Source organism: Empidonax traillii, unplaced genomic scaffold, assembly GCF_003031625.1.
Source record: "Empidonax traillii isolate 1590-97213 ecotype Southwest subspecies unplaced genomic scaffold, ASM303162v1 scaffold2267:size29891, whole genome shotgun sequence".
Classification (NCBI taxonomy): Eukaryota; Metazoa; Chordata; class Aves; order Passeriformes; family Tyrannidae; genus Empidonax; species Empidonax traillii.
This window is the reverse complement of record NW_020957460.1, coordinates 3,793-14,801: the sequence shown is the minus strand read 5'-3', so window position 1 is coordinate 14,801 and position 11,009 is coordinate 3,793. Positions and strand designations below refer to the sequence as shown.

The 11,009-nt window shown below is 50.4% G+C and overlaps 1 protein-coding gene across 1 annotated transcript in view; it reads right to left on the bottom strand.

Moving 5' to 3' along the window:
• Positions 1 to 215: 215 nt before the first annotated feature.
• SUGP2 (SURP and G-patch domain containing 2) overlaps positions 216 to 11,009 on the bottom strand; it is a 12,397-nt gene continuing 1,603 nt past the window's right edge. The window contains exons 2-10 of the mRNA XM_027909626.1: positions 9,480 to 11,003; positions 7,992 to 8,109; positions 6,852 to 7,348; positions 6,578 to 6,689; positions 5,548 to 6,068; positions 5,081 to 5,145; positions 4,242 to 4,378; positions 2,950 to 3,070; positions 216 to 500 (exon numbers count right to left, since the gene is read on the bottom strand). Of these exons, the coding sequence (XP_027765427.1) occupies positions 2,950 to 3,070; positions 4,242 to 4,378; positions 5,081 to 5,145; positions 5,548 to 6,068; positions 6,578 to 6,689; positions 6,852 to 7,348; positions 7,992 to 8,109; positions 9,480 to 11,003 (3,095 nt within the window). The 3' untranslated portion in view covers positions 216 to 500. The remainder of the gene's footprint in view (positions 501 to 2,949; positions 3,071 to 4,241; positions 4,379 to 5,080; positions 5,146 to 5,547; positions 6,069 to 6,577; positions 6,690 to 6,851; positions 7,349 to 7,991; positions 8,110 to 9,479; positions 11,004 to 11,009) is intronic.

The following is an 11,009-nucleotide window of genomic DNA, read 5'->3' as shown; positions in this document are numbered from 1 at the left end:
GCCACGTGAGAAAGGAACTGAGAAGTGATTTAGTGGGTTCTCTCAAGGTTAGAGACATTCAGCAGCACAGAACAGAGGCAACCTTCCCAGAAAAATCCACTCCAAAAATCCTGCCTTCAACACTGCTGGGACAGGCCCCCAGGGCCAAAAGGATGCATATCTCTTCCAAATGGCCAAATTCACAAGCAAAGAAAACATTTAAACCCAGAGGTTGTGTTAAGTTCTACATTTATTGCAGCTATTAAAAGGTTAACAATGCTAACAGGGGGTTTTTGTGTTTGTTTTTTTTTTTTTTTTTACTTACACTACAGGGAAATGTCAGTTATCCAGAACATAAGCATTGCCACTGGCTTAGCACTGCTGCATCTGCACGGGACAGAAACGAGCAAATTCTCTACAGGATTAATGGCAAAACCCAACCAAAAGACAGCAGACACACCACTGAAGTTAGTTTAAAATGTTCACTGAAGCTTGCAGTCTTCATGGAAGAGAGCCTGGAACTAAAATGACAGAAAAAGAAGCTTGTAAAAACCTCCAGCAAGGCAAAGTGTCTGCATCACAAACGTTTCACACCTACAAAAGCACCTAACAGACTTCCTCAAAGCTGCCTGCAAAAGGCAGGTCAAAGCCAAAAGGAGGGGAGGGGGGGCAGAGGGGGTGTGGGACACGTAATATAGCAAAGAAATCTTTCCAAAATGTAAATGGGAAAGAAGAGGTGAACTGGAGTCGTGCAGGGAATTCAAAACCAGGGGTAGCAGGTTTGTCCCTGGGCTAAGAGGAAAGCTGAACCCTCTGGGGTGGGGCTGAGCAATAAATCAAGAGGCCAACAGTGCTGGGACCAGTTATTCTAAGCCAGACTGGCACTGGGAGAAGGCTCGAGTTTTAACACCGATTAGGCCCAGGAAAGAAAGGGGAGAGGGGCAGTGAAAACCACACCCAAACAGGAGTTAAACAGCTCAGCACCCACTGCTGGCACCGATGATTTTCCCAGCAGCCTGAGGTCCAAAACCAGCCTGTAAGAAACCTCTGGGCTCTCAGGGGCCCTCGAGTCTGACAACCAGATAAACTTATTGGGATTCACGGCCTTTGTTAGAGGTGAAGGCTCATGTGATGCTCATGGGAAAACCAGAACCACCAGTGGGTTTCCCCGTGGGGTCCTTCAGTGATTTGGTGCTTCAGGGCAACTAAAACTGAGGGAGCAGGAAATCGCACACAACACCGTGATCTTGTTCCTTTTGGTTTCAAAGTCAGTAAAAGGGGAAAAAAAAATTAAAATATAAAACTCAACTTGCACTGATAAACTAACAGTGCTTGGTGCCAGGCAAGGAGAATTTGCTGCTGGGGACTGGACGTGGAGACAACTCCCTGGCAAGCAGGTTTTGGTGGAGGAAGAGCAGAAAAAGGGCCTTTAAACAGCAGGCACAGGCAAGTTGGTGACCAAAGAAGACACTGCCTTGCAGACTTGCCAGGAGCTGGAGATGCTGCCACACCTCCTCGTGGGTGCTGCCAGTGGTTTTGCCACAAGCTCTGCAAGGATGGGAACGCCAGGACTCGCTGCTGGTCAGCCCAGGAGCAGCTCTTTGGGAGAGTGCAGCAGGTTTTGGGCACTGTCACACTCCAGTGAACACCTGGGGCTGGTTTTTAAGACAGGTTAAATTCTGTCCCCTCTCAGGAATGCCCCAGTGGTGGGCAAGCCAGGGAAAAGATGAAGGATCAGACCTCGGAGGGTTGGTTTTGGTAACACTGTTAAATCTTCCAGGTTTTGTTCATTAATCCAGTCTTCTCTTTCAGTAAATTCTGGAATAGTCCCTTAAAAGTACAAGGTGTTTGTTTTTTTTTTTTGTCTTGGGGTTTTTCAGTCAAAGAACTCGTGCCAAGCAAATGCTTAAGAGAAATTACTCTCTGAGCTGGTGGTCTTATAAAACTGATGATCCACTTCCAAGCGTTTCCTTCAGTATTTCCTGCAGGCACGTGAACTGCACCTGCCCATGACTTACAACTCCTTGGAGGAGGAAAAGAAACTTGGGGGAGAGAGCTGCCAAATTGGTGTCAAAACAAAAAGGACACTTAAAAAACTGCACAGCTTGTTCACTGGAATGAGAAACCTCTTCCCAGCCGAGGTTTCCAAGGAAGGGTTTGGTGGTGTCAGACTTGGAGGAGGCTCAGCTGCTCACCCTGCACTCAAAAAGTCTGGATTCCCACCCCAAAATAAACCCACAGGTGGAGGCTCTTCTTAAAAACTGGCGTGGGGAGGGAAGGAAGCTGCTCTGTGCAGAAGTGGGGGGGAAGATGGAACCCCCCCCCTCAGCAAAATGCAGGGTCACAAAATCTGAACTGCCCTGCAAAGGATCTGGATCTCAGCAGGTTCTTCCTTTCGGAAAGGACCAGGACCAAAGCAGGTCCCTCAGGGTTCTCACTTATTTGAGGGTTTTTTTTTGGTGAAGAATCACATCCCAAAACAGGTAAACTTGGCCAGAGAGAGAGAGAGAGACAGAGAGAGAGACAGAGAGAGGTAAAAACAGGCACTTCTGAGCCCAAACCAGCTGTTTCTTCCTCAGAAGATGAGACACCCAAGTGTAGCTTGCACAACACAAGACTAACTTGACTCTTGGAGGATGTTTTAATACATTAGCATTCGAGTCCACTACTAGAGACCAGAGTGCTCTTCATGCTCTGCTGAAGATCTTTCCCACAGCAGCTTTACATTTCCAGGCACTTTTTTAGCCAGCCAGTCTCTTATGTCAAACCTAGAAAGCAAGATTTGGGGTAATTCAGCAGTTCAAAGCACTTCACTGGAGGTCTGGACTCTGGTGAAAGGTTAAAAAAAAACCAACGAGCCAGCTACACTCATGGGAACAGCACTGATTTCTTGGAAGGGGAGGGTTTCAACAGCCCTGGGAGTTAATGTTGGCAGCAATGATTACACCCAGGCGTGGCCACAGCACCTACCTATTTACTTGCTCTTTTCTGCCTGTACATTTGTATCATTCTCTGACGGAAAACGTCAAATGCATCTTCTTTATTTTCTTCCCCTGCAACACCCAAGCCCTCCCCTGCAGAGGTAGCACCCCTAGGGAGCAAAATGGAGAGTTAGAACACTCTGAGCCCGGGACATGGCACAACGAGCAGAAGAAAGAGAAAACAACAGCTTCCAACCCAGACACAACTCAAGGGGAAAGTCAGAATTCCAGGGGGAAAGTCAGGATTCAAGTCATAACTCAAGGGGAAAGTCAAAATTCAAGTCATAACTCAAGAGGAAAGTCAAAATTCAAGTCCTAACTCAAGAGGAAAGTCATTCTGCTTCACCTGGGGCAGAAGGGGAGCAGAGGTCTGGGAGCAGAGATCATCTAAAACAATCCCCACCTCCCCCTTCAACGTGCAAACCCCCCCTGCCAGAAGAAAGCTGGAAAACCTCTGTGTTCCCCCACTCAAAATTAGAGGTGGCCAGAACCTCGCAGAATGTGCTGGGCTGTCAAGACCACACACAATTAATGAGCTGCAAAACTTGTAGCCAGGAGCTACAGAAACAACAAATATATTTGGTCCCAAGAGGTTTTTTTGGGGAGGTAAAAAACCCCCAAAGTTCTAAGAGTGCTGAGCTACAGGTGGCATGAGCTGCTTCCTCACTGTCTTTTCCCTGCTGAAGGAGGAAACATGGAAATACAATTATGGCTGCTGGAATGAAATAATTTCATAACCCATTTAAGTGGCCAAGGCACGAGGAGAGCACAGAAATCCCTGGAGAAAAAAAAAGACTCGTTAAACCACAGGCAGAAAGTTGGTTGTGTGGGTTCAGAGGGAAATAAATTATGTGGGTTCAGAGAGAAATAAACGTTCTGCTCCTTATTCAGCTGGGGAGGGAAGGAGGGATTATCCACGAGGAGATATTATCCATCCTCTGGCAGCAGTGGGCACCGGAGACAGCGACTTTAAATGACAAAATGAAGATCAAAAACCCCTCAAAATTTAAAGGGAGAAGACACACTTACCTCGTGGCAGGTGCACTTACCTCTCTCCTCCTGCAGTGGGATGAACCACACAATCAAGAGTGCCAACAAATGAGCTGCCTAAACCTACCAATGTGTGACATTCCCAAATCCCATCTGCACTCTACTGGGCCTGCTGTGGCAGCAAGGAGATCCCCCACGGGTTAAAAATCCCTGACAAAGCTACTGTGAGTACTCCCAGGCTTTTCCAGAGCTGCCAGAGGCTCTGGAGGGCGTTGTGTTCCCATTACATACACTTTTACGGGCTCTCTGATCCCTTTCCCTCGTGTGCCGAGGCCGTGCCCCTCCTGCCAGCCCATCTTCTGCAGCATCTGGAAACCCACGTTCCTGTGTGTCAGCCTCTTGTGGGAGAACTCCAAATCTTTTGGTTTCTATGGAGAGGAGAGACAACAGAACAACAAAAAGGTGGGTTGTTATCCAAGGGAGATCGTGAAAAAAGAACACACAAAACACCCACCCCTCAAATCCACCCCCACCCCTCCAAAAACTGGGTGTGTTTGAATTTCTGGATATACAGAAATAGCTTCCCAGTAGCATTTCAGCAGCTACACAGAAAAAGAAAAAAAAAAATAAAATCAAAGGGTAATACCTGCCTTGCTAGTCCAAAAAAACATCCATTTCAGGCTCTCAAATTGTTTAACTGCATTGTTAAGATTATGGCAAATGGCAGCCCTTTGTATTTGAAAAAGTACTTCTGTTTTTTTTAAATAAATAGATATTGAATGATCCGATGACTGAAGCCCCGCTGCAAACACAGAAGCAGCCAAGTAGTATCTCACCAATTTTGGGGAAATTGCAGCCTGTTTTTCGGGCAGCAAAACACCCATTTCTTTACAGTGTATTTTTTTTTTTAACCCCCAGCTATTCAATGGAATGTTTCATTTTGAGACAGGTATTCCAAACAGGTTTATTAGGAGGAGTCACAGCTCCCCTCAGGTTTAGCCCAGACATCTCCAGGACCGGGTTCTGCAGGTTTGGGTTTGATTTCGTGGCAAGGAGCAAGTTTTTGGGGCTGCCTCTTGTCAGCAGAGCTGATTCTCAGGGTGCAGCTGCAAAGCAAAGGGGTCCTTTACCTTCTTCTTCTTTGTCACTGGGCAGCCCCGAGGTCTGTCATAAGCAATCCTGACAGGCTCGTGCACTGCAAGGCAGACCAAGGACAAAAAAAAAAAAACAAAACAACACATCAGCTGTGAAGAGAAACCTTTGTGATGCAGGACTCCAAAAGACCACCCAAAACGAACATCTCAGCTCTAACCCGACGCCTAAAGTCACAACCAACGGGAAAGATCAGAGTAAAACAGAATAAAAAAGAAGAGAAGGCATTAAAGAGATGCTCAAGAGATGTATGGCTGATTCAAACCCTGCACTGCACCATGACAGAAGAACTGTCACGTGATTTATTCAGTTTAATGGACATTTAGAGCGCAAACGTTGTTTTTTTTCATTTCTGTACCCGAATTCTTTCGACCAGCAAAAGCAGCACCTGAAATCCAGGAGTTCTTTACTGCTGCCTACGAGCTCTCTGCTGAACGAGACCCACCTTTTGGTTCTTCTATGAGGCAGATCCTTTTAGAGGCAGGGATCATCCCAACTTTCAGGGACTTGCTGCTGATTCGTTTGCGAGGGAAGGGGGTGCCGGGGGCAGGAGTCGGTGCCTGTGTCGACAGATTTGGTACAGCACCATCAGAGGAGCTGGAAAGCTGCACTTCACCTGCTGACATTTCCTCTCCTGTTTTGGAAACCATCTCTTCATCTAGGTTTTCCACACTTCTACCTGCTGACACGTCCTCCTCGTCTCCCTCCTCTGCTTGCTCCATTTCTTCCAAGGGCTGGGAAATGTCCTCCTCAAACTCAGCTTCCTCCTCGTTATCTTCCTCCTCCTCTTCTTCTTCCTCTTCCTCCTCTTCCTCTTCTGAAAGATCCAAATTCCTCTCTCCAGCCTTGGCACCTTCCCCAGCCTCAGCTGCCTCAGACACAGCACTGAAGTTGATGGAGGGACACAACTCATAGACCTTCATCCGGTAAAATTTGAAAGCAGAACTGTTTTGATCTTGTAGAAACCTGAGCAGAAAAAAAAAACAACAAACAAACCACCAAAACAGTCAAAAGAGTATCAGAGAAAGATCATCTTTTAGCTGGAGTGAAGCAAGGCATTAGAAATCAATCTCTGGTTAATTTTGGGGAGGTCATTTCCAGGTGTAGAGCTGCGGGGTTCCCTGACAGCAGGCACCACAAACAGCAATTCCTCTCCCCGATTCTGGTGTTCAGCAGCACTTCCCAAACCGTGCTGGGAAAGAACTCAGGGGCACGATCTTAAAAAATGGGCTGGCAGGGCACTGTTTCAAGATTCCAGCTGATTGTTCAGCGTATAAAAGAAAGGGATGTGCATTTGGGAGGAGCGTTTCCCCTTCTCGGGAGGTGCTGCAGACAACAGGGAGTGTTGCCCCAAATCCTCTGTTCCTAAACACACCAGATAAAAACACACAGCTCAGCAAACAATTCCAGGGGAGGGGAGCATTTGGAGGTTCCTGATCAGCCCCACTGACACAGGTAAAGGTGCAGTTACTCACCAGAGGTCTGGGTTATCTGCACTGTTGTCTATGCTGAACTGCTCGATTTCTGGTCCTACCTGAGCAACAAACTTGGCAAGTTTCTCTGCAGTTTCCATGGTTTTGGCATCCACTGCAAGAAACCAAATGTTCTGTCAGCTTCCTGCGAGCCCTGCCCCGCTGGGAGGTCAGAACACTCGAGAACTATCAACTTCAGCAAAAGAAACCAGAAATCAGCACAACACTCGAGGCAGTTTTTCTCTTATCACTGATATGATCCCGAATCTTCACTTACCATCAGGAAACTGAGAGGCCAACGGCGGGAAAAGCTCTGGTGGTGCTGGTAAATCCTCAGGGTCTGCCCTTTCCTCTGGTGGCAGAGAGCCCTCGGAGCTGGGGGCACCCTGTGGGGACGAGCTGGTGCCGAGGGGAGAGTTCTTGTGGGACAGGCTGGATCCTGCCACCGACACCTTGGGCTGGGCTGGACCTGGAAGATGTTTGTCTTGGTGCCTCAGCACTGTCCCAGCTGAAAGCACAGTCTGTGTCCCTATGGTTGCTCTCCTCACCTTCCTTCCTCGGGTGCCACGCTGGGGGAGCCCTCCAGGCCTTTTTCTCTTGAACAGCCTTCTCTTAATGCTTGCAATTTTCCTGGCGTAGAGCAGGGCCCTGATGGACTCTGTGGCGGCTTCTTCTGGGGTCCTGCCCTCCCCACCCTCCTCCTTCCTCCTCTGCGCCTCTGACAGCTTCAGTCTGTAATATTTGTACTCCAGGCTGTCCTCATCAGACAGGAACCTGAATTAAAAATCACAGGAACGGAATGAGAGCTGGGCTGAAAGCATCACAAGCTCAGCACTGAGCCTGAGCAGGTTTTTCTTGGAAGAACAGCCAATTCCACGTCTGAAGCAGGCAGGAAAGTGTGCCAAGCAAATAAAGAAGGGAGGGGGTTTGACACAAATCATCTGGGCGGTAATTAATCAGCCCTGGTGCAGCTCACACACGAGGAGATGCTGTCATATGAAAAGATTATCGTGCTTGGAAGTGTCTCAGCTTTCCCTTTCCCACGTTACTCGTGGAACACCAAACCCCTAGGCCTGTTACCTTCCTGGGTGTTTCCATCAGCCACACTTATTTACTTTTTTTCACCTCCCAAATGCAAATTTGCTTTTTTAACACCTTGCCTTTGGATTGACAGAGACAGTGGTTACTGACACATCAAAAGGAAACGTGAGCTGCTCCACACAACAGGAGCACCAGGCCCATTTCCAGGGATACCAGCAAGCGTAATTGGCTCAGGAAGCATCTCCCAAAATAATCTGATTAAACAGACAATAGGCTTTGATCTCCCTGCCGTGGAAACAGCGAGCCTAATTAAACCTATCCCAAACATCTCCACCGGAGGGGGGAGCATCACAACACACAGTTCAAACACACCCACCAGTACTCAGGGCAGTTCTTCTGAGCGCTCCTGTCCTTGGCAGACAAGGTTCCTGACACGATGCTCTTCACCAGCTGCTCAATTGTCTCCACAACTTTCCTATCAGCTCGTTGTGGGACTGTGGGAAGACACAAAATACAATCAAAGCCAGTCATTGATTATTCTTGTCACCAGAGTATGGATATGTTGGGTTTTTTTATTCTTTGACATGCTGATATTTGCAGTTTTTCAACATGTTCATAGAAAGCAGGCTGCACTTGGATCCCAGAATGCCAGGATAGGAGGGGCTGGAAAGGGAGCTCTGGAGATGCCCCAGTTCAATCCCCCTGCCCAGGCAGGGTCACCTGGCAGAGAGGTGGCACAGGGACACATCCAGGGGGGGTTGGAATGTCCACAGAGAGGAGACTCCTCACCCTCCCTGGAAGCAGCTCTGCCACTTCCACTGACAGAAGCTGAGCTGGAACTTGTTGTGGTTTAGTTTCTGGCCATCACTCCTTGTCCTGTCTCTGGGCACCATGAGCAGAGTTATGGCCCCATCGTCTGACAGCCTTTGGAGATATTTATGGATTGATGGCATCATCCCTCAACCTTTCCTTCTCCACTCTCTGCTCATCAGAGAGATGCTCCAGATCCCAAATCATCTCTGTGGCCTCTGCTGGACCCTCTCCAGCAGCTCCCTGTCCTTCTGGAAGTGTGGAGAGCAGAACTGAACCCAACTCTCCAGATGTGGCCTCACCAGGGCCGAGTGGAGGGGCAGGATCCCCTGCCTGACCCATCACCACACTCTTCCCAACGCACCCTTCCAAAACTACAGTAAATGAAGGAAACCTCTACACTTTAACTATCATGAAAAGCAGGCTAACCCTGGGCAAGCTAAGCCCTCCTTAAAAAGGCCATTCCTTATTGCACCAAAAAGGATTTTGTGCAAAACGAGTTCATTTGCACACTCGCCCTGAAAGGGCAAGTTCCAAGGGATCAGTCAGTCGGTGTCAGCCCTGCAGGACCCCCCTGAGAGAGGATCTGAAGTGCAATCAGGAAAAAACCAAACAGATGGTTGGAATGATGAGCAGGAATGTTTTAGGGAGGAGGAACTCGCTGGCCTAATGTAGTGGAGGGTGAGTGTTCCTGTAGATGAGAGGATATAAACATCTCAAAAAAAACCCCACACCTGGATCTGATAAGAGTGGGGATGGTAACACCTCCAAATTTGCATATATGCAAATACTTGCTCTGTAATGAAGCCAGTTCCAGGTTGGCCCCGGCCTCCCTGCCTCGAGGTGGTGAGGCTGGAGGGGCTGCCAGGGGCACGAGGTGAAAATCCTGGATTTAAGGTATCGGCACGTGCCAGAGAGGGGAGGGAGGAAGCAACAGAGAGCATTCACTCCCTGCCTCGGCTGCTGGGGATTTACACGGAATCCCCACAATTAGCAATTCCTGACCTAATGAAACCACAAAAAAAAGCACCAGAGCAGTTCCCTCCCTTTTTACCTTTCGTGTCAGGAGAGGCTGCTTTGAGCTGTTCCGCGGCCTCGGGCTCGGGCCTCTTCATCTGGATGGGGTAGCCGCTCTTCTCCAGCCAAGCCTTCAGGTTCTCAATGTACTCCCTTCCGAACAGGGTGGAGTCGTCGAAGTTGGGGAACAGCGTCGGGGCCGGGGCCATCTCCTGCAGCCCCACGGCCTCCAGGATCTTCTCCTGCCTGAAGACGGACGCCAGGGCAAAGGTCTGGCCCAGGAGAGCCAGGGACTTGCGACAGAGAGACACGGTGGTCTCGAAGGCGCCGGCCATCTCCCGGGGGTTCCCGAAGCCGCTGGTCTTAATGCTCAGCTCGTAGGCGTTGCAGGCCATGAGCAGGGGGGTGACCCCCTTCAGGAGGCGGTCCTGGAGCCTCATGATGTACTTGTCGAAGGGTTTGATGATCTCGAAGAAGCAGTTCTTGGTTTTCACGGCGCCCTTGTCCAGCAGCATGTTGAGGAACTCGTTGTCCACCTTGGGGGTTTTCAGGGCGGCGTGCTGCAGGCTCTTGATGGTGAAGAAACAGTAATCCCTGTGCTCTGGCCTCAGGGAGCACTTGAAGGAGGCCAGCATCTTGGCACAGGTCTCCGTCTCCAGCTCGAAGAGAGCCCCGAAGAGCCGGGAGAACTCGGCGTCGTTTTTGATGGCGTGGAACCCGGCCCACTTGATAATCTCCACCCCGAACGTGGAAAAAATGTCTGACTTATCCACCAGGTCGAAGTTGAGGTTCCTGAACACGTGGGCAGGCTTGGGGAGCCTGAGGATGGGTCTCTGGGCTGCCAGGGCCGGCCTTTGGTTGGGTCGTGGGGGCAGCTTTGGGACGGGCACCGGCCTCGGGCTGGGTCGTTCGGCGGCTTCCAGGGGCTGCTCCGGAGCCTGCGGATCGAGGCCCGGCTGCGGTTTCTTCACGTCCCACTTCTTGAGGGGGGTTTTGACCTCCCCTTTGAACACCTTAGCTTTGACCACGCCCCTCGTGAGCCGCTTTCCCCTCAGGATCCTCCCCCTGCCAACGACCCCCCTCCGGATAGGGGGCCGGAACTCGCTGTCTTGAACCCCGAACTCCGCGTCGTACTCCTGGTCTTCCGCCCCGCCAAACTCCTCGTCCATGAGCCCCGGCGACCTGAAGTCCCCCAGGATATCTGCGGAGCTAAAATCAGGTTCGGCAGCTTCCCAAGAGTCAGGAGGGCCGTAATCCTGGTCGTGGGAGGCCAGGCCCCCGTAATCCCTCTCGTGGGAAGCCGGGTGTCCGTACTCCCGGTCGCGCCCGTACTCCCGGTTTTGGGGAGCTGGGTGCCCGTAGTCCCTGTTTTGAGAAGGTGGGTGCCCATACTCCCTGTTCTGGGCAGCTGGGTGCCCGTACTCCCTGTTTTGGGAAGCTGGGCGCCCGTACTCCCGCTCGTGGGGCGCGGGGCGGCCGAACTGCTCGTGGTAATAGCTGTCCTTCCGCAGGAGGGGGCTGGCGGGCCTGTAGGAAGGGCCCGGGTAGTCCTCGCGGGGGTCTTCCC